Genomic DNA, 24,085 nt, shown 5'->3' with positions numbered 1-24,085 from the left:
CAGCATCATCAGGTCCAGTACTACTGGGGATTCCCCTTTCGTCTCATCGTGTCCAGAGATGGGGTTCAGCACAGTATACGGTATCTTCAGGAAGGTGACGCCTTTGTAAAAAGTTTAAATCTCCCCCACTGCCTGAAGATTTGCTACCTCCTCCTGGACAGATTCTTCCGTTTCCTACAACCCCCAGTCGAGTGTGGACCCCTGTATGGGGTCAATCAAGAAAGCAAGCATTCACTCCTCAACATTCCCGTTTTTCCAAGCGACCTCCTTGATTCTCCTGGTCGGATCTTTTGGCTCATATGTGTCTTTTTTCTCCTTCTGAATTTACAGGTCCCACAATGCTAAGTGCGGGACTTCAGGTATTTTGAGCTTCCTAATAATTTGTTTCAGGGGCTCGCCTTTCCCATGCCCATGGAGTATTATAGGTAAAGTTGCTGTTAATGTTCAGTTGCATATTAAAGACTTGGTTTTTGAAGAGTTAACTTTGCCAGAATGTTACCATGACTGCCAAGTTCTTAAGGGGAGCGGGCGGTGCTCTTTCCCTCTTTCCTGGACCCTCCCATGTTGGAGACCCCCATGTGTCCCTACATGGTCTCAGCCATGGTGCGAGACCTCCTGAGATGCCAACGGATCTCAGGTCTCCGAACTTGGTTTTTCTTTTATTCTTATTGTGTTTTTTTTTTTTGCTTCCATACATATTCTCTTTTACATTTTTATTTTTTCTTTTTCCAACATGTCCACGCATATGTGTCAGATTTATAGGTTGAGGTCTCAAGTCTTGGTTTTACCTTGACTGTTAGGGGTTTATGTTCAAGGGATGTATGTGCTATTCCATAGATCTCAATGGGATAATCTCCTCCACCATGTCCCTTATAGCTCACTTAATAGATATCAAGGTTTGTTATGTTCCATTTTCTGTTTTTCTCACAGGGTTCATACACTTATATTTGCTATCACTGACGACTTATACATATGGCGTTGAGAATCCTCGGGGAAGAATGTGGTCATGCTCCAGGAGACTCATTTCCGAGCGGGAGGTACGTTGAAGTTTGCCTCCAAGTTTTTTCCCACCTCCTTTTTAGCTTCAGATTCCACGGGAAAAGCTGGGGTGGCAATTTTAATTAAAAAATCCTGCCCTATTAGGGTCCAAAAAGTACATGCGGACCCTCATGGGAGGTATTTTATCCTGGAGTGTGGCTACATGACCTCTTCTTTTACCCTAGTCAATTTATATGCTCCTAATGTTGGACAGGTTGATTTTCTTAATAAGGTCTTTGATTCTCTTCAATATCGTTCCCAACCTTTTATGATTGTAGGAGGAGACTTCAATTTGATCATGTTCCCCTCTAGAGGTAGACAAGCCATAATTAGAGATGTCCCTTCACAGAGGGTCATTTCACAGGTTAACTCCTTTCGCAAATACATTAGGTCACATCAACTTTTTGACTCCTGGAGAATTAAACACCCCATGGCTAAACAATATACTTTCTTCTCCATGGCTCACAAAATATTTTCCCTCTTATATCATTTTCTTGTTTCTGCCCCACTCATATCTTGCATTGTAGATTTCAACATACTTCCTATTACATGGTCAGACCATGCCCCTATTGTACTAGATATTGTGCTATCCCAGACCCCCACCAGGACATGTCACTGGCGTCTTAACGACCATATTCTTCAATCAGAGATCTCACGCACAAAATTGGCTACAGACCTAAAAGAGTTCTTTCAATTTAACCTGGGGTCAGTTGCAGATTTTTCCACACCGTGGGAGGCACATAAGGCAGTCTTCTAAGAAATAAGCTTCTACAGTCCTTGACGGACGCTTTGCAGAAAGCTGAACGCTGGCTGTTGCGCAAACCCACAGTGTCAAAACTGCGTAGGGTGACCTCCCTCAGGGAACAGGTTAAGTCTTTACACCTTGACAAAGTGGCCAAATCCATACTCTGGATGAAACAAAAATTCTATGAATTTTCTAACAAGCCACACAGGATGCTGGTCATGAAACTGCGTCCATGCCTCTTTAACTCTTTTCCCGACTATCTTCTTCGAGAGGATGGGTCTAGAACGCACTGTCCTATGGAGATGACCAGGATTTTTGGTAGTTATTATCGTCAGTTATATAACTGCTTTACTCCTGATAACCATTTTAACTTCACCTAAGGGAAATTTGACAAAATTTTTCTGTGCTCTTAAACTTCTAAAACTGTCCTCTTCCGACCTGACTGATCTAAATTCAGCTATAACTGCAGAGGAACTTCAAAATATAGTTAAAGATCTCCCACTCCATAAACCTCCTGGCCCAGATGGACTGCCTTACTTTTATTACAAGACCTATTTGGAAATTTTATCCCCTCACATGCTAACTTTATATGGTTCCCTACTTAAAGGACAACCCCCACATCCCCAGTTTTCACATTCATATATAACAGTTATCCATAAATCGGGTAAAGACCCTTCTGTCCCAGATAATTATAGGCCCATAGCCCTTCTAAATTCAGACTACAAAATATTCACAAAAATGTTGGCATCTAGACTCTCCAAATATATTCCTAAATTAATTAACAAGGACCAAGTAGGTTTTGTTTTAAATAGGCATGCTGGGGACAACACCCGCCGCACTATAAATTTGATAGATTTATTGAACAGATCTCCCCGCCAGGCTCTGGTCTTGAGTCTGGATGCTCAAAAGGCCTTCGACAGGCTAGAGTTGGCCCTATATGTTTACCACTATACATAAATACGGACTAAAAGGCCCTTTTTTTAAAGCCTTAGAGGCCCTATACTCCCAAGTCATGACTCAGGTTCAGATGTCATCCTTTTTTGTCGCCTAGCCTCCCCAGGCAGATATCAATAAGTCTTTACAGAGTTGGACTAAGCTCCCCCTCTCCCTCCTTGGCAGGATCAATGTGCTGAAAATGTCCATCTTACCTAGATTCTTATATTATTTTGAAACCCTACCGGTTGCTATCCCTTTTTCCCAGCTTAAGGCTATTCAGAGAAATTTCCAGAAATGTATCTGGAATGGTAAGGCTCATCGCATTGCAGGTTCGGTGGTCCTTGCTGGGAGATCTAGGGGGGGCTTGAGAGTCCTGGATATTGCTAAATATTATCATGCCTCACATTTAAGGGCCATTGCTGGCTTCTAGTCACTGGGCTGACATAGAGAAAGGGGTACTGTATCCGGCTCATCCATGCTCCCTAGTCTGGTCTCATATGTCCAATATAAACCCCATTTTCAGACACCAATGTACAGTTCCAATGAATTTTACCATATCCATATGGCGTACATGCCTAAAGAATTTTTCTCTCTCTTCCCTATGTTCCCCACTTACGAATGTGCTATTTAACCCATCTATTCCTGATAGCTTGTCCTTGGGACGTATCCTCCCTTGGATAAACAATTCCCTATTTGAGCTTCAGTCTCCCGTAGGTTCCACTCTTGATTATCTCTGCGAAAAGTTTGACATACCTCTACATCAGTTTCATTTCTATCTCCAAATTAGGCACTTCTTCCACTCCAGGGCCTCGAACATGTCTCTTGAGAAACCCACCCTCTATGAATATATATGCGCACAGGGCCCTTGCCAGTTACACCTAGTCTCATCCATATATCACATTCTCCAGGAGTCAAATCCCCTTACTGAAGACACACATTTGTATATGAGAAGATGGGCTCGCCTGATAGGTCGGCCCATTAGCTCCCAGGTGTGGGACAGGATATGGTCCTCTGTTTTCAAGTCCTCTAAGTGTGTTACACAGAGAGAGACATCCATTAAGATCCTTATGCACTGGTACAGGACACCAGAGGTCATACATAAATATGATCCTTCAAGCTCAGCTAAATGTTTGCGATGCAGAAAGGCTGTGGGATCTATATTTCATATCTTCTGGCAATGTGACCCGATTCAGCCCTTATGGCAAGAAGTGATGTTGTTAATACAGAAAGTGATGGGGGTATCTCTACCACTTGACCGATTACATTATCTACTGGGTCTTCCTTTTTCTGGTATAACTAAAAAAAAAAATAGATTAATCTCTTACATTCTCCTTGCTGATAAGAGACAAATTCCTTTATGTTGGTTATCCAATTCTCCCCTACCATGGCCTAGACTCCTTCAGCTTACTGCAGAGATTCGTAGAATGGAATATATGACAGCCATTGTGCAAGACACCACACTCCAATTTGAAAAAATCTAGGAACCTTGGGATAGTTCGGAATATGGAACGCAAATTTAGCCCACTGAGTCCTGAAAACTACTGGTTCCATTTCCTGACTCTACCTTTAGTGACCTATTCCCATATCACTCGCCCTAAGTATAAAATAGATTGACTTCCTATAGAGTTTCTGATCATTTTTTTTTTAATATATATTATTGTTCCTCTCATGTTGTGAATTTTCATTTCACTATTATACCCTAATGTTATGTAATCTTTTCATTGAAAAACTAATAAAAATACAATTAAAAAAAAAAAGCAAAAAAACAAAAAAAAAACCCAACGTTATAAAAACACCAGTAACTTTGCAGTGAGTCTTTCAACGTTTTTGCAATAGTGTTTAATTATCGTTTTTAGCGTTTTACCGCATTAGCGGTTTTTAAGAAATTATTTTTTATTTTATTTTTTTGAATGGATCAAAAATGTTAAAAAACGCTGGTGAGCCACGTTTTTGAGCGTTTATCGATGTTCATCAGCGTTTATGCGCGTTTAGCTTTAAGCGTTTTTTGTGGTCAGAAAAACAGCTCCTGAACGCGATTTTAGGGCGTTCAGACAACAACTCATAAACTCCACTGCTGATAAACGTCCAAAAACTTCCATGTGTGCATGGACACATAGGATAACATAGAGGAGAGTTTATGGGCTGTTAAAAAAAAAAAAAAAAACGCCCAAACTCCCAAACACATTTATGCGCTTCAGTGTGCATGGAGCCTTAGTGTATTTTATGTGTGGCCCAAGATAATTCCTCTTCTTCCAATGTGGCCCAAGAAGGTCAAAAGGTTGAACATCCCTAAAATTTTGTTTTCTGATTATGACAAATACAAGGGGAGCCAAGTTTGCTTAATACATAGATGTACAATGCTTTCTATTTGTATAGTTCAGCAATAATGCTTCATTGATCTCCTCTAACTAGAAAGAGAACCTACTAATCCGAACATGAAATACAGTCTTGAAAAAATTGCACGGTAAGAAAATAACCCTGAAACATTTTCAGGAAAGTTCTACAATAATCACTCAAAACTAATATGAACTAATGATACAAGATAGTTTTCCTTTAACAAAACAAGAATCCTAAACCAAACATTTCACAAGGTAAGGGCCCATGTCAAAAAGGCATTTCTTCATATGGGACAAATTTTGAATATATATACATGCCTATAGGAATCAAAACCACCTTGAAGCAGGTCAAATGCTGGCCAGAAGGAGACCAACTGTAGGTCAAATACACCTGTCAAATTCTGAATGATCTCAGAATCACCTCAAACTGATGCCATTGATACAAGCCTAAATCTGTCAATGCAGGCCGTAAATGGCACAGAACTTATACATTTGCCAGGATTCCTGTCCTTCCTGCACAATTTTTGTTCAAAAATATGCATTTCCAACATCTAGAATCAGATGTTTGGCTTTTTTTCAAAAGCCAAACTCCAGACACGACAAGTATTTCATAAGGCCTCAGATGCATGTGTACGGTTTAGGAATGTGCTCTTTGTTTTTTCGTTTTTTGGTCAGTGGAGTCTAAATGCTAGCTAAATAAGTTGCCAGTCAGAAGACACCAATTTCCTGTTTAAAGGAACTCTTCCGATAACTGGCTTCCAATGTGCTGGGCAACCAGTCAGCTCACTGCTCCCCTATCTGCCAATGCCATGAACAAAAAATAGAAGTTTCCAGAATTTGTGGGGCATTCACTCTCTCCCCCTGCCTAACACAGCCCCTCTGTACTTAACCACTATGTTCTTATTCCTTTTTATATTGCAGGCAGAGCAGGCTAAAGGTGGCTGGAAAGAGGTAGGGGGAAGGTCTGTTACCTTGTTTAGAGCAGTCAGTGTCCTGTCATTGCTTGGACCCTAACAGCACTGAACAATGCAATGAAAGAGCGGTATAATTTCTGCCCGCTCATCTGCCACTTACCTCTCTCTCCCAACCTTCAGCTTGCTATACCTGCAATGTTTACACAGTGGTGGCTTCACATTCCCTGCCATACAGGGGAAGAAGGGTGAGCATGCAGCAACACAGCTATTCTGCTGCCTTGCACTTCCAAAATGCAGTTTCCTAAATCCTGACAGCATTGAACAAGGCAGCAGAACAAAAGTGCTAAAGCCTGGCTGCTCACCTTCCCTTGTATCTTTCTTCAGACCACTGTACTTGAGATGTTGACACAGTGAAGCTGTACCTAGTTGACCACTTCTTTAATAAGTATGCCATACATGAGAGAAAGAAGTAGGGGTTCGTAAGGAGCAGCAGCCCTGCTTTTCTGCTGCCTTGATCTGCACTGGCAGAATCATTAACTTGTTTGGATCCAGATAGCTCTAAACAAGGCAGCAGAACAGTAGTGTTGTGTCTGGATGCTCATTCCCACAATATGCCTGCTATACAGTGAAGGAAGGGGTTAGTGAATAGACGGCAGCAACACTAATGTTCTGTTGCCTTTAGCATCAATGTCATGATATCAGCTATCATGTTCATATGACGTTATTTTTACAATAGAACATTTATGTAGCAAGACAAGATACTATTGCAATATAGTAATAAGGTTCTGCAGTGATGACAAGGATTTTTTCTTCTCCCCTGTCACTGCCCATGCAGTTGCTTGAACTAGTCCTGACAGGGCAGTCTACGTGTGCAGGGAGACACATAGGCATGAAGGGTGCCCTGTAAGGCTCCAGTTAGTGATAATTCAGTTGGAGACCTTCTGATGTTTTGGGGGTTAGAAAATTATCTTTTTGCTTAATTAAATGGGGTCAGAAATATTAGATATATTGCTTCTGTTGGCTGGAGTTCAAATTTAAACTTTTTGACAAAGAAAAATAGTGCATATTAACCACTTAAGGACCGGAAGGTTTTACCCCCTTAATGACCAGGCCATTTTAGCAAAAAGGCACTGTGTTATTTTAACCGACACTTGCGTGGTGGTGCGACGCTGTACCCAAATAAAATAGATGTCCTTTTTCCCCACAAATAGAGCTTTCTTATGGTGGTATTTGATCACCTCTGCGGTTTTAATTTTTTGCGCTAGAAACAAAAAAAAAAAAGGGAGCGTCAATTTTGAAAAAAAACTGCTATAAAACTTAGCCAATATTTTTTTTTTTTTTTTAATCAAAATTTCTTCATCAGTTTAGGTCAATATGTATTCTGCTATATGTATTCTGTCAGTTAGGTGTCTGATCTGTCTGCCGCAATGTCGCAGTCCATGGGGACCCTACCACCATCTTCACTATTTCTGCATACCAAGATCTTCTGGGCCACCAGAAGCACCAACTTCTTTTCCTGCTTGATCCTGCGAAGAAGTCATGGTAACAGCAGAATAGGAGGGAATGCATAAATCAGTGAGAACTGATGCCACGGAGTCACCAATGCATCTGTCCCGCATGCAAGTGGGTCCCTTGTTCTGGAGTGGATTCCCCATCTTTGGCATATAGCCAGAGAGATGTCGGGGTGAAGAGACCATTCCCCTGGGAACAACTGCTGGCGACTTAAGTAGTCCGCCTGCCAGTTCTCTACCCCTGGAATGAAGATTGCCGATATGCATGGCACATTTTTCTGCCCAGATTAGGATCTGGTTTACCTCTCCCTGGGCTGCATGACTCCTGGTGCCCCCTTGGTGATTGATATAAGCCACTGCTGTGGCATTGTCGGATTGGATCCTGACAGGACACCCCTGCAACCTGAATGTCCAGGCCTTTAGGGCTAGGTACGCCGCACAAATCTCTAGAATGTTGATGGTTAAGGTCCTCTCAGTTTTGGAATATTTCCCTTGGACAGTCGTCTCTTCCAGAACTGCTCCCCAACCCAAAAGGCTGGCATCTGTTGTTACCACCTTCCAGGTAACTGATAAGGATTTCCCTTTCTGCAGAATCTCGGGTACCAACCACTGAGTCTCTGACTCACTATTGGTGACAACATCGGAAAATCTAGCGCCTGGACTTTCTTGTTCCAAGCAGACAGGATACTGCTTTTCAGCAGTCTCAAATGAAACTGAGCATAGGGAACCGCTTCGAATGAAGCCACCATTTTTCCCAACAACGTCATACAAAGAAGAATAGAAGGACCCTGCTTTGCCCTGACTACCTGAACCAGCTCCTTTATGGCACCGATTTTTGCCTGGGGTAAAAACACCCTCTTCTGGGTTGTATCTATGACCAGACCCAAGTACTCTAGTCTTCTTACTGGTTTTAAAGAATACTTCTCTAGGTTGAGGACTCAACCTAGGTATTCCAGGTAGTTGATTGTGGTGACCAAGCTTCGGTCTAAGCCGGCTACCGACCGGTCTATTAAGAGCAGGTCGTTTAGGTACGCTTTAACCAGTATACCCTGGGCCCTTAATCTGGCCAGAGGAGGAGCCAGGACCTTAGTGAACCCCCGAGGTGCAGTAGCTAGACTGAAAGGCAGAGCTGCAAACTGAAAATTACATTTTTCCACTTCAAAATGCAGATATTTCTGATGAGTGGGGAAAATAGGTACATGCAGGTATGCATCCTTGATGTCTATTGATGCCAGAAGTTCTCCTCCTTGTAGGATGGAGACTACTGATCAGATTGATTCCATGCGAAAAGATCAAATTTTTAGGAACCGGTTTAGATCCTTGAGATCTAGGATGGGTCTGACATCTCCATTTGGCTTTGGCACCGTGAAAAGGTTTGAATAAAACCCCAATCCCTGCTCTTGCATGGGAACCACCACGATTACTTTTTTGCGACAAAAGTCACTCTAACCCTTGAAAGAGAGACTTCTTTTTCTCTGGGTCTTTGGGAACATTTGATCTGAGGAAACGAGGAGACGGGAATTCTCGGAACTCTAGTTTGTAACCTAGAGCTATTGTGGAGACCACCCATCTGTGCTGAAAATCCTCCTGCCAGACCCTTGAGAACTGTAGCAGTCTTCCCCCCACTCGAGCGAGCGGGGCACCCCTTCATAAAGAGGCTTTAGCGTTCTGTCTTGTAGATTTCCTCCCCCAGGACTTCTTTTGTCCATGGGGTTGACTCTGAGTTTTACCTCTTGAACCTGACGGTGGAGGTCGTCGCCACTGCCTGGAGGCTGATGCCCCTGGCACCGGAGAAAAGCCTGTTTAAAAGAGGGACGTTTACTCCTTTTCTTAACTGGCAAAAGGGTACTTTTCACACTTGAGATTTTTTTAGATATAATTGTCCAAATCATCCCCAAACAGCCATACACCAAGGAAGGCAAAACCAGCCAGGAGCTTCTTGCATGGCGTTTCGGCTGACCAATTTTTCAACCATAATATTCTACGCATATGCACTAACCCAAGCATAAGGCGAGAGGTCTGAAGGATATAATCTCTGATTACGTCAACTGCAAAACACAAAGCCGCTGGCAGGTTGGCTAACTCCCGGGCCTGCTGTTCAGGGAAAACCTTGAGCACCTGCTTAAAGTGGTCTCTCAAGGATTAACATACCCCAATTGCCACCACTGCAGGTTGAGCTACTGAACCTGCCAAGGAAAAACATTTTTTTAACAGGAATTCCAATTCTTTATCAGTTGGATCCCTAAGCATTTGAGCGTTGTCAATAGGACAAGTCAGACTTTTATTCACAGAGGATATACCCCACATCTTTGTGAATTTTTCCTCCATGGGATAAAGTGTTGAAAACTTTTTAGGAGGGAAAAAATGTTTATCTGGGTGATTCCACTCAGAATAAATGAGCTTTTCCCGCAAAAAATGAACAGGAAAAGCATGCACAGCTTGAGGAGGCTTCAGTAAACCCAAACAAGACGTGGGTTTTTCAACCGACTAGTGTGTATAGCTATAGCTATGAGTAAGCACTCAGTCCTGAGTGCGAAACGCGTCAGCTTACCTGTACTTTCTGCATGACAGTCTTGTTATTTTGATGATCCCATTTTTTCAATAAAGTGAAGTTTTTTGACTACATCCGGTGTGCGGCATCCAAATCTTCTCCTCCATTCAAGCCTGCTTTGCCTAGCATTCAGCCAGCACCTGGAGCTCTTCTGCTCTGAAACTTCTACTTACACCTGGGTCAGTGTCAGCCTGAGCGGTGGAAACACTTTTTTTTCTCATGGTGGGCTCCCTTTAGAAAACCTTCAGGGACTGGGGCCCCCTTTTTTTAAAACGGGGGATCCACAGCCCTGGGCCTGTAAAGCACCCCGCCAGGAATATGGCTGAAAAAAACAAATACTGGATCCAGGGGTCCAGCTCTCTAAAAAGAGAAGTGTTACAGGCAAAACCTCGTTTCTTCAGACACAAGGCCCCGGTACCATTCAATTCGGCCTGGAAAAGGCACTTTGAATGGATCAGGTTGCATGGCTTGCCCCAGTAAGGAATATTCCAGCACAGCACATCTTTACTCGTGACCAACACCTAAGAAACTGGCGAAAAAACTGAGGTACTTCCAGTAAGGGGAGTGGTTATATAGGGGGCTAAACTTCCTGTCTAGGGTGCGCCAGAGTCCATCAACTAGTGGTGCCTATATAACCCATCAGTAAATACTGTGGCTCTGTGTCCCATGATGTACGAAAAAGAAAGTGCAACAAACTTTTACAATATGTCTTGCATTAAGTATGACTAACCTGGACAGGACTGGTTGTTTTTCACTCAGTAAGGTCCTATTCACACTTGATGTATTGGGCCATTAGCGATTTGATATGGAAGACCTAGGGGGTTCCCAGGGATTAACTGTGCGCGCAAGCCACATTGAAATCAAGGGAAGGCTGACCTGGAATAAAATCTGGGAAGCACTATTCCGTTCTTCCCGCCACGTCACAACATAAGAAAACTCCTTCAAAGTACTGTCACGGTGGTACTTTACTGTGGCTAGAATTGCTAAATGCCTGCCTACCTACCCCTCCCACATGCTTTAGGGGGATGCTCAGACCTAGGTGATATGAAGCATATATGGTGGACATGCCGAGAAGGTCAAACGACTGTGGATAAGGGAATCCACAGTCGTGGATACAACATGGTCAGTTCGGTACTACACAAAAATTTACGAAAAGACTCTTGGGAGGCGCTTCTACACAAATCGATAGAAGGCGCTACCAAATGAGAACGCGCTCTTGTGACCCATATATTCTCGGCCACGAAACAGATGATTGCAAAAGCATGGAAGACAGATTCTCAACTTCGACGAAGTGAAAAGTCGGGTACATGGCACTCTAGTGAATGAAAAATTGACGCCGATCCTAACCGATACCCACAATAAATTTCTACGTACCTAGCAGCCCTGGTTTGATTACTTTCCATCAACACAACCACCTAGGCGCTTCCTGGAACTGTAATCTATAACGGTGCATTAATATTTCTGTAGCGAGCCTCCAAGACAGGGATGCCCCCCTTTTTTTCCTTTACTCTCCCTCCCCTCTCTTTCTTTTATCTTTTCAGCTCTTACTTCTGATCCTTTCCACCTTGGAATTGGTGCTTTGCCCACTGTCAAGAACAGTACCCCTTATTGGTCCCATGGACGATGACTTTGCCTTCAGTTTTGTGGTTCCCAGCTGAAGAGCCCACTCTTTGTACATGAAGCGTATCGAGATCTCAAGCCTGGCTCTAATATTTTATTTTTCCACCTTACAATTTAATGTTGCTTGGTTATTTTCTTCATAATTGCATGTAAATGTCTTTTTTTCTTATCAAGTGAAAGAAATCAATGGAAGGCTGACAGTTCTCACAGCTAATCGTAGCCACCTACTTGTAATCGCTCAAGCAGAGATTACCTGCAAATGATCAGCTCCATGTACAATTAAATTCGAGCTGCTGCGATTAGCTGCGGGAGCTGTCAGTCTACCATTGCTTTCAATGAGCAATCCACCCATAGCTAATTACTAGGAACCCTCACTGGGTCTCCCACATCTAATCGCAAGTGTGAACGGGGCTTAAAGTGAAATTCAACTTTAAAGCTGTATTCCAGTTATGGATATTTTTTGCATAGTTACATTGGCCCACCTTGGATAAATGAAAATATGCATATTCCACACCTGGCTGATTCTTGTGGAAGTGGAGAATTACTGTAGCAGGTGCTGTAACTAGAGTGATCCTTGCTGCCTTCTGGATCCTGTGACAGGTGGATGATTGTTAATTAGTAACCAGGTATGGAATATGCGTATTTACATTGATCCAAGTTGGGCCAAAAAAAAAAAAAAAATACCTGGAATATAGCTTTATTGAAGTCAAGCAAACAAAAGCTACTTTGATATTAGGAAATATTACACATCAGTGCTTCTCTTAACCACTTCCGGACGGGTTCACAACGATATACGTCGGCACTTTGAAGAGGGTTATCGTTGTTATGGCAGCAGCTAGCTACCCTAACCCCGGTATCCACTTTTTCAGTGAGCAGTCCAGTTTCCGATAAAATTGGTCTCTGCGGTGGATTCGCTGCAAGATCACTTTTAATCGGCAGCGGGGGGGGGCCCTCCGCCGCTTACCAGAGCCATCGGTAGCGGCAGAGGCGATCGGGTCCTCTTCCTGGCTTGGTATAGAGACGAGTGAGGGGAAGATGGCCCACCCATCTCCATACCATTGCAGGGCAGAAAAAAGTCACTTCCGCCCATAGCTTTTAAAGCAACATTTTTTTTTTACATTTTTTTCTTAAATTACATTTCATTTTTTTAATTGCATTTTAGTGTAAATATGAGATCTGAGGTCTTTTTGACCCCAGATCTCATATTTAAGGAGGTTCTGTCATGCTTTTTTTTCTATTACAAGGGATGTTTCCCCGTGTAATAGGAATAAAAGTGACACCATTTAAAAAAAAAAAAAAAAAGAACAGTGTAAAAATAAAAAGGTAAAAGAAATAATAATTTTAAAAAATGTAAGCGCGCCCCGTCCCACCGAGCTCGTGTGCTGAAGCGAACGCATACGTGAGTAGCGCACACATATGAAAACGGTGTTCAGACCACACATGTGAGGCATCGCCGCGATCAGTAGAGGAATAATTCTAGCCCTAGACCTGCTCTGTAACTCAAAACATGAAACCTACATTTTTTAAACGTTACCTATGGAGATTTTTAAGGGTAAAAGTTTGTCGCCATTCCACGAGCAGGCGCAATTTTGAAGCGTGACATGTTGGGTATTAATTTACTCGGCGTAACATTATCGTTCACAATATAAAAAAAAAAACTGGGCTAACTTTACAGTCATCTTATTTTTTAATTAAAAAAGTGTATTTAAAAAAAAAAAAAAAAAAAAAAAAAGTACGCTTGTAAGACTGCTGCGCAAATACGGTGTGACAAAGTATTGCAATGACCGGCATTTTATTCTCTAGGGCGTTAGAAAAAAAAAATGTATAATGTTTGGGGGTTCTAAGTAATTTTCTAGCAAAAAAAAAAAGTTTTTAAACTTGTAAACAACAAATCTCAGAAAGAGTCTCGGTCCTTAACCGGTTCCTGACCGGCTCGTGTACATATACGGGGGGCAGAATAGCTCTCTTGCACGAAACCCTGTAAAAGGTACAGGGTTCCTTTAAGAGCCGCCGGAGGGGCGCGCGCCCGCTGCACGGTGGGGTGCATGATGCGCGTGGCCGGCGATCGTCAGCAGCGGGTTTGTGTGTGTAAACACACAAATCCCTGTGCTGTAAGAGGAGAGGAGACATGTCGTTTGTTCCTACATAGTAGGAACAGCAAAATGTCTCCTCTCCTACTCAGTCCTATCCCCATACAGTTAGAACACACATTTAACCCCTTGATCACCCCCTAATGTTAATACATTCCCTACCAGTGTCATTTACACAATAATCAGTGCCATTTTATAGCACTGGTTTCAGTGCATTTTTATAGCACCAGTGTCAAAAGTGTCCGATCTGTTCGCCGCAATGTTGCAATACCGCTAAAAATCGCAGATCACCGCCATTACTATAAAAAAATTATATAATAATAATAATAAAAATGCCATAAATCTTTCCTATAGTTTGTAGACGCTATAACTTTTGAACAAACCAATCAATATACGCTTATTGCCATTTTTTTACCAAAAATATGTAGAAGAATGTATATTGGCCTAAACTGATGAAGAAATTTGTTTCTTAAAGCGGAGCTCCACCCGATTTTTCTACACTAACTGCAGCTGATTACCGCAATGTCCTAATGACAAAACGGCACTTTTTTTTTTTGCAGGCTTTACCTTTGTTGTTGAAGCTCTCTGTTTTTTTCAGGAAGCACAGGCTGCGGTTAGGGGCGTGTCTAGAGCGGCTAATTACTCACTTCTTGTAAGCCACACTGGCTCCTGGGAGCTTGTGTCATTGTTCCCAGGAGTCAGTGCGGCGGCCTGTTCCAGGAGTCATCGAAAGATTTCCATAGTGGGAGTGACGTCAGCTGTTGAAGGCGCTCCGATTTCGGTCTAATGCGCATGCGCGAGATCTGAAAAGAACGGGCGGTGCATGCTGGTCGATCAGCAGCACCGTATCCCGGAAGAGGATGCCTGTGGGCTTCTCATGCCCACAGGCAAGATGACAAACATCAAGATTTCATTATCAAAGTTCATTTATTAAGCCAAAACAAACAGCAATGTCACTGAAAAACGGAACAGGTGAGTTCTCTATTGCTATATAGTAATCAATGTCATTTGGACAAAAAAAAAAAAATTTATCAGAGAGAGTGGAACCCCGCTTTAAAAACATTTTTGGGGATATTAATTATAGCAAAAAGTAAAAAATAGGTTTTTTTTTCAAAATTGTCGCTCTTTTTTGTGTATAGCGCAAAAAATAAAAACCGCAGAGGTGATCAAATAGCACCAAAAGAAAGCTCTATTTGTGGGAAAAAAAGGACGCAAATTTTGTTTGGGTACAGCATTGCATGACCGCGCAATTATCAGTTAAAACGACGCCGTGCCAAATTGTAAAAAGTGCTCTGGTCAGGAAGGGGGTAAAAGCCTTCCGGGGGTGAAGTCGTTAAGTGGTTAATGACAACTTAACTTTCAAATCACTGTCTGGAAAAGGCAAAAAAAATTACTTCTGGGTTCATGACAGACAGGCGCTTTCTGTTTGCTCAATGATGCTAGGAAGGGACTTTTATTGGAGGATGTAAATGGGTTCAAGCTTGATACAGATGAAAGACACAACATGTTAAGCCATAACCGATCCTTCACACAAAAACCAATATGACTTACCTGCCTCCTCTGTATCATTTGACACAATATTGTACAATGTATCCAATGCATAGCCAATGATTTCAGAATCGGATCTAAGAGACGAAAAAGCAGCTCAGATATAGTTCAATATATCCTTTATGTAAGAGTATTTCTTTCTGCAGGCCTTTAATATTAGCTTTTAACAAAGACATCAAACATCAGTATAACTGTGCCACTGGGACAGTGCATAAAATAGCTAGATGATTTCTAAAATGGACACATTTCATTGATTACTAAAAGGTAAACTGTACCCTTAAAAGAGGTAGTAAACCGCAAAAAAAAAAAAAACTTCTCCCTGTAAATGAATGTCAAATAATGCATCGCATACTAGCACATTATGAAAGACTTACCTGAAAACAAAGTCCTCCTGCGGCGCGCTGTCACCGCTGACAGGGCTTCCATTGTCGTTTGACTGGATGAGCTGCCAGCTGTCGTTTGACTGGATGAGCCGCAATGATGGCACAGCTCTCTCTATGGGCGGCACGCCATCTATTGAGAGCCCAGTGCGCATGCGACAGTGACATCACTGGCACTGTACCTACAGGTAAGTCTTATTATAGGCTTACCTGTAGGTATAAATAAAAGAAAAGGCTTCACTACCACTTTAAAGGTATATCTACAGTCAGAACATTTTTTTTTTTTTTTTTAAGTTTTGGCTAGAGCAGGGAATTAGTAAAACTGCTGTCTTTTTTATTTTATTTTATTTTTTTTACAGTCTACATTGCATTGGGGATATTTCTTTTTAGATCCCATTACTTAGACACAGCCGTAAAGAGAGAAATCCTCTCCAAACTGAGAGAAATACTCTCTTAGTAGACATCAATCGTTTCCCCACTGAAATACCAAGCCTCTATCCCTCTACTGGTGACAACTAAACCTTTTGTATTTTTCCCTACTTTACATCCCAGTAACAATGGTTAGCAGATAAAATATATAGGTGCATCCCCCAGCAGAGCCACAGAAAGCAATAAAAAAAAGTTAACTGGACTGTTAATCCCTTACCAATCTATCAAAAGCTAGAATTTGAAATAAAAAAAAAAAACAAAAAAAAACAAACCACTGGCGCCACACAGCCGTTTCTAAAGAAAAAATATAATAATAATAATAATAATAATAATAATAATAATAATAAAAATAAAAAATACACTTAAAATGGTTGCAAAGGTAAAAGGTTTTTCCCCCCGACCCCCCCTAAATACTAACCTGAACTTGATCTCGGTCTTGCGCTGTGCATATCTGCAGCAGCTCTTCTCCCCTCTCCCATCTCTCAGGCTTGGCTGAAAGCAGAGGGAGCCATTGGCTGTGAGCAGAGAGCTGGGCTGAGCAGACTTGTGTGTCGGAATAGATCAGGATCAAAAACGCATGAGTGCCACCTCTAGGTGGGGGGGGGGCTTGGACCGAGGACTGCCAGTAGGGGACCCCAGAAGAGGAGGATCAGGGCTGCTCTGTGTAAAACCATTGCACAAAGCAGGTAAGTGTGACATTTAACCACTTAAGGACCAGGCCTCTATTTTAGATGTGTTGTTTACAAGTTAAAAACATTTTTTTTTTTGCTAGAAAATTACTTAGAACCCCCAAACATACATTTATTTTTCTAACACCCTAGAGAATAAAATGGCGGTCGTTTCAATACTTTCTGTCACACCGTATTTGCACAACGGTTTTTCAAGTGCACTTTTTTTGAAAAAAAATACACTTTTTTTAATTAAAAAATAAGACAACAGTAAAGTTAGCCCAATTTTTTTTTATATTGTGAAAGAAAATGGTTATGCCGAGTAAATTGATACCCAATATGTCACGCTTCAAAATCGCGCCAGCTCAAGGAATGGCGACAAACTTTTACCCTTAAAAATCTCCATAGGCGACGTTTAAAAAATTCTACAGGTTGCATGTTTTGAGTTACAGAGGAGGTCTAGGGCAAGAATTATTGTAAACATCCCTTGTAATAGAAAAAAAAGCATGACAGGACCTCTTAAATATGAGATCTGGGGTTAAAAAGACCTCAGATCTCATATTTACACTAAAATGCAATAATAAAAAAAAAAAATGTAATTTAAAAAAATGATTTAAAAAAAATGGCCCTTTAAGAGCTATGGGTGAAAGTGACGCTTCCCCTCTGCAGTGTCATGGAGACGGGTGGGGGCCATCTTCCCCTCACTCGTCTCCATGCACAGCCAGTGAAAGGACTGGATCGCCTCCGCCATTGCCGAAGGCTCCGGTAAGCGGCGGAGGGCACCGGAGCGTGGCGAGAGGGCCCTCTCCCACTGCCGATAAAAGTGATCTTGCGGCGAATCCGCCGCAGAGACCACTTTATCTTGTAGCCGACCGGCGGCCGAACACGGGGATACCGGGGTTATGGCAGCTAGCTGCTGCTATAACAACGATATCCGTCCTCAAAGTGAAGATGTATATCGGCGTTCGGGAAGTGGTTAAAAAAAAGAAAATGTAAAGCTTTACAATCACTTTAAGCTTCGGAAGGCTTAAAGAATATGTAAACGCAACATTTCATATTCCTAATATGTTAAGTTGTTGGTATACCCATGCTTTGGCTGCGTATTGTGTGTTCTCACTAAACGTATAAGTGCATAAAACAATCAAGTGATAAAATATGAAATTAAAAAAATAAAATTAATGACTGGAGCTGCTGTTATAGTGAAAAGTCAACTGACCTCAAAAAAATGTGCATTCAACATAATTATTAGTCCTTCAGTGCAAACCAAGTGCTGATGAGTCCTTCTTGTGAATATCCAAGGTGCCACTCTGTGCTCCCCGCCTGTATTCCCCACTCACCAACAGTATGAATCAAAAAATAGGATTTTTTATAACAGCTTACCTGTAAAATCTTTTTTCTTTCGATGGACATCACGTGACACAGAGCCACAGTAATAACTGATGGGTTATGTAGGTACCATTAGGTATTGGACACTGGTCACACCCTAAGCAGGAAGTTCAACCCCCTATATAATCCCTCCCCTTACAGGGATACCTCAGTTTTGTAGCAAAGCAATATAAGTATATTAGAAGAGGGGCGGGACCTCTGTGTCCCGTGATGTCCATCGAAAGAAAAGGATTTTACAGGTAAGCTGTTATAAAAAATCCTATTTTCTTTCTCGAACATCACGGGACACAGAGCCACAGTAATAACTGATGGGATGTCCCAAAGCAATGCCAACTGAGGGGGGGGAAATCACAACCAAGTAGGGTGCAATGAAACCTGAGAACCTTGTACCGCTGCCTGCAGCACACTACACCCAAAGGCGATATCCTCATGCCTTCTCACATCCACCTGATAAAATCTGGTGAATGTATGGACTGAAGACCAGGTTGCGGCCTTGCAGATCTGAGCCATAGAGGCCTGGTGATGCACTGCCCAAGAAGCGCTAATAGCCCTTGTGGAATGTGCCCTGATCTGAAACGGAGGAATCTTCTGTTTCAAACCGTAAGCTTGAATGATCAACTGTCGCATCCATTTAGAAATGGTAGCTTTTGACGCTGCCTGTCCTCTATTGGGACCCTCTGGCAGCACGAACAAAACATCCGTTTTGCGAATCTGAGCAGTTGCTTCCAGATAGGTCTTGACTGCTCTTACTACATCCAAAGAATGTAGTGACCTCTCTCCCGGAGAACAGGGATCTGGAAAAAAGGAAGGCAGAACAATGTCTTGGTTTAGATGAAAATCTGAAACCACCTTCCTTGTCAGCAAGACCAAAGGAATCTGACGTATTGGTTCAAAAGGCTGTTTCTGTAACACCGACAGAACCAAGTTCAAGTCCCAGGGGTTTAGGGACGTCTTAGCCGGAGGATTAAGACGCGTCACCCCCTGCATAAAGTTTCGGACCAAAGAATGCGAAGCAAGTGGCCGTTGAAACAATACTGATAAGGCCGAGACCTGGCCCTTGATGGTACTCAAGGCCAGCTTCAGCTCTAATCCTAACTGTAGAAAATCAAGAATTCTACCTATGACCTATATATATTTTCCGGGATGCCAACCCCTGGATTCACACCAGGATACATAAGCTTTCCAGACTCTATGATAAATCATTCTGGAAGCTGGCTTCCTTGCATTGATCAAGGTAGATATCACAGGACCTGAAAGCCCACGACTCTTCAGAACGTGGGTCTCAATAGCCAAACCGTCAAATTTTGCATTTGTAAGGCAGGATGGAACACTGGACCTTGAGATAACAGGTCTGGGCGTACCGGTAGGGTCCACGGGGAACCCACCGTCATCCTTACTATTTCTGCATACCAAGTCCTTCTGGGCCAAGCGGGGGCCACCAGAAGTACTGACCTCCTTTCTTGCCTGATCCTGCGAAGGAGTCGTGGCAGTAGCAGTATTGGCGGGAATGCATAAATCAGTAAGAACCGATACCACGGAAACACCAACGAATCCGTCCCACATGCAAGAGGATCCCTTGTCCTTGCCATAAATCTTGCATCTTCAGGATGCAAAGAGATCTACATCTGGAACCCCCCATCTTTGGCATATGGCCCAAAAGACGTCGGGATGCAGAGACCATTCCCCTGGGAGTAACTACAGGCGACTTAGATAGTCCGCCTGCCAGTTCTCTATTCCTGAAATGAAAACTGCCGATATGCATGGCACAAGCATCTCTGCCCAGACAAAGATCTGGTTCACCTCTTTTTGAACAGCTCGGCTCCGGGTGCCTCCCCGATGATTGACATAAGTCACTGCTGTGGCATTGTCGGACTGAATCCTGACCGGGCAATCCTGTAGCCTGAAAGTCCAGGCCTTTAGAGCTAGATACACCGCCCGGATCTCCAGAATGTTGATGGGTAAGGTCCTCTGGGTCTTGAATCATAGCCCCTGGATCGCAGACTGTTCCAGAACTGCTCCCCAACCTGACAGACTGGCATCTGTTGTTACCACCGTCCAGGTAACCGGTAGAAAGGATTTCCCCTTCTGCAGATTTTCGGGTATTAGCCACCAATTGAGGCTCTGACGCACCGCATGAGACAGGTGCATCGGTAAGTCTAATGCCTGAACCTTCTTGTTCCAGGCCGACAGAATACTGTGTTGCAGCAGTCTTGAATGAAACTGAGCATAGGGAACTGCTTCGTATGAAGACACCATCTTTCCTAGCAGCCTCATACAAAGGCGGACAGAAGGACCCTTCTTGGTCCTGACTGTCAGAATCAGTTCCCTTAAAGCAGTAATCTTTGCCTGAGGAAGAAATACTTTCTCCTGGCTTGTATCTATGATCAGACCTAAATACTCCAGTCTTCTTACTGGTTTTATGAAAGACTTTTCTAGGTTGAGGATCCAACCTAGGCGTTCCAGATACTTGACCGTGGTCCTCAAGTTCCCGTTCAAGGAGGCTACCGACTGGTTTATCAAGAGCAGGTCGTCTAGGTATGCTATGACAGTTATACCCTGAGCCCTTAATCTGGCCAGAGGAGAAGCCAAGATCTTTGTGAACACTCGAGGTGCAGTGGCTATCCCGAAGGGCAGAGCCACAAACTGGAAATGGCACCCTCCTATCTCGAAGCGCAGAAAATTCTGATGAGTAGGAAAAATGGGCACATGTAGATATGCATCTCTGATGTCTATCGATGCCAAAAATTCTCCTCCCTGCAGGATGGAGACTACTGTCCAAATTGATTCCATGTGGAAGGACTGAATCCTTAGGAATCGATTCAGATCTCTTAAATCCAGAATGGGTCTGAAATCCCCAGTTGGTTTTTGGACCGTAAAAAGGTTGGAATAGAAGCCTAATCCTTGATCCTTTGTGGGAACCACCATAATGACCTCTTGCAACAAAAGTCGCTATAACGCTAGAAGGAGCGACTGCTTCTTCTCTGGATCTCTGGGGACACTTGGGATCTGAGGAAACGAGGAGAGGGAAATTCTTGGAACTCCAGCTTGTACCCTAAGGTTACCGTGGAGATTACCCATCTGTCCTGGAAGTCCTCCTGCCAGAGCTTTGAGAACTGTAGCAGTCTTCCCCCCCACTTGAGCGAGCGGGGGCGCCCCTTCATGAAGATGCCTTAGTGTCTTGTCTACTAGACTTCGTCCCCCAGGACTTCTTTTGTCCCTGGGGTTGACTCTTGTTTCTTGCCCCAGACGGAGGAGGCCGTCGTGACTGCCTGGAGGCTGATGCCCCTGGCACTGGGGAAAGAGTCCGTTTGAAAGAGGGACTCTTCTTCTTAACAGGTAAGAGAGTGCTTGTCCCACAAGAGATTCTCTTGATATAGTTATCCAAGTCTTCTCCAAACAACCTTGCACCACGAAAAGGAAACCCAGCCAACAGCTTCTTACATGGTGCTTCGGCTGACCAATTTTTCAACCATAAGATTCTACGCATATGCACCAACCCAAGTGAAAGACGAGAGGTTAGCATGATAGAATCTCTGATGGCGTCAACAACATAACATAAGGCCGCTGGAAGTTTAGCGAACCCCTGGGCCTGTTGTTCAAGTAGAACTTTGATGACCTGCTTAACATGGTCTCTTAAGTATTGACAGACTCCAATCGCTGCTACTGCAGGTTGAGCCACTGGTCCTGCTAAGGAAAAAACATCCTTTAATAAGGATTCCATCTTTTTATCCACAGGATCCCTGAGAATCTGAGCGTTGTCTACAGGACAAGTCAGACTACTATTTATAGAGGAAATGGCCGCATCAATGGCCGGTATTCCCCACATTTTAATACATTTTTCTTCCATAAGATAAAGTATTGAAAACTTTTTCGGCAGAAGAAAATGCTTATCTGGGTGATCCAACTCAGAATAAAGGAGCTTTTCAAGTAAATTATGAACAGGAAAAGCATGTGCTGTTTGGGAAGGTTTCAGTGACCCCAAAGAAGAAGATGATTCCTTAACCGATTCAGATATGGGCAACTTAAATGTGGAGCGGACCAATCCAGTAAGGATCTGTACTAAGACTTTCTCCTCTTGGGAAGCCGAAGAGGGTCCCTCTCCACCCGATTCCTCAGAGGAGGAATCATCTGTCCCATCCTGATCCTCTGAAAGGGATTCATCTCCTTTATCCCAGAGCTCCTCTACTTGAGGGTCTTAGGGAACAGAGGAAGGCCTAGTGCATTTTCTTCCACTGAGTGAAGACGTAATCATGGCCATTAATCTTTCTCTAACCCAGTAATGATTGAGGAAAAAACCTCTTGTGTAATGTATACAGGGGCTGAAGTGCCAGAAGCAGGCGCAGACCCTGACCCCAACGGCTCTCCTTGGCTAGCCATCCCTGGCCCCTCAGGGGGGGAAGATGCTGCAGACAAGGGGTCCTCAGAACCCGAATGAGATCCCCTACTGTCTCTGGTTCTGGGGGTATTAGAACCTCTTCTACCCATAGTGCAAAGCAACAAGGTGGAGGTATCCAAAATGAACACTTCTGAGCGATGTAGTCTGGCAAAAGCCTTGCTACCAAATGCCCAGTCTGGTGTTACCTTAGTAAATGCAGCCTAGGAGAATGCCTGTGTCCCACCTTACATGCGACTGTCAGCTCTGTGTCCCTCCAAAGGCTCAGAGCACCTGTAAAGTGTGCTTTAAATAGCCCTGTTTCTGGCAATGTGGGCGTCTGAGCACGCTGACACTGTGCTGACGCTGTGCTGACGCCCCGCCCCCCCCCCCCCCTCTTCGTCTTTTCAAAAAACGAGCACTTCCCGCGCAAGCCGACCCTTCCGGGATAAGCATGGAGGAAGGCTGGGGGTGGAGGAGGAAGGAGAGAGGCTGGCAGAGATGGAGCCTGCACGTGCAATGGCGGCCTGGCAGGGGCGGTGACAGTGCGGTGTAAAACCGCCTTACAGCCCTCCTGCGGCCTCCCCTTAGCCTGGGGGGAATATCTCAGAGGAAAAAAATCCCCATCCCATCCTACCTGGAGCCGGTCTGAGGAGCTTGTGCAGCGTCGAACGCTGAGACAGAAATCAGCATGAGAAGGTATGTGCTCTTGGCAGCCCCCGGTGGTCACAATAGGCATAGCATGCATTTACCTTAAAGGAGAAAACCTACTAGAATTCAAAATTCTGTGGAATCTCCTCTTACCTTATCCAGCCGCAGGGTTCTGTATATACAGACCCAATCTTCACCTCTCACAGTGGGCTCCGTTTAAAAAAAACGTCAGAGACTAGGGCCCCCTACAAATAGAGGGATCCTGCAGTTCTGGCCCTGTAAAGCACCCAGCCAGAAATAAGATGTTAAAAGACCCTTTTCTGATATGCGGGGTCCAGCTCTCTAAAAGGAGAAGCGTTACAGGTAAAACCTTGTTTCTTCAGACACGAGGCCCGGGTACCATCCAATTCGGCCATGAAAGGACACTTTGAATGGATCCGGTTCGCCTGGCTTGCCCCAGTATAGGATATCAGGATATTCCCTTTGGAGCTTCAGCACAGGACATCTTTACACGTCCAACACCTAAGACACTGGCGTAAAAACTGAGGTATCCCTGTAAGGGGAGGGATTATATAGGGGGTTGAACTTCCTGCTTAGGGTGTGACCAGTGTCCAATACCTAATGGTACCTACATAACCCATCAGTTATTACTGTGGCTCTGTGTCCCGTGATGTTCGAGAAAGAAAGACAGGTTATCTATCCTGTTGCAAAGTGGATGCGTATGGCTCCTTCCCTCTCCTCTGATTACAGGGTTCTCAGCATATTCCCGATATGTACCTGCTGTACCATGTACTTGCATAAAAAAGTATCCTGTTCTCTTTGTATTGCTTCCATTGTGTGAAATCCCTGGTGTTCCCGTCAGTCCTTCTGCTAGCCTATTACAAACTGACCACATTAACCGCTTGCCGAC

General features: G+C 43.5%; 1 protein-coding gene across 4 annotated transcripts in view; it reads right to left on the bottom strand.

Annotated features, from left to right (window-relative positions):
* USO1 (USO1 vesicle transport factor) overlaps window positions 1-24,085 on the bottom strand; it is a 162,227-nt gene that overhangs the window by 83,683 nt on the left and 54,459 nt on the right. For all 4 annotated transcript variants that reach the window (XM_073601032.1, XM_073601034.1, XM_073601033.1 and 1 more), the window contains exon 4: window positions 15,293-15,366. In XM_073601032.1, the coding sequence (XP_073457133.1) occupies window positions 15,293-15,366 (74 nt within the window). The remainder of the gene's footprint in view (window positions 1-15,292; window positions 15,367-24,085) is intronic.

This window comes from Aquarana catesbeiana, linkage group LG01, assembly GCF_042186555.1.
Source record: "Aquarana catesbeiana isolate 2022-GZ linkage group LG01, ASM4218655v1, whole genome shotgun sequence".
Classification (NCBI taxonomy): Eukaryota; Metazoa; Chordata; class Amphibia; order Anura; family Ranidae; genus Aquarana; species Aquarana catesbeiana.
This window is presented reverse-complemented; position numbering and strand designations above follow the sequence as displayed.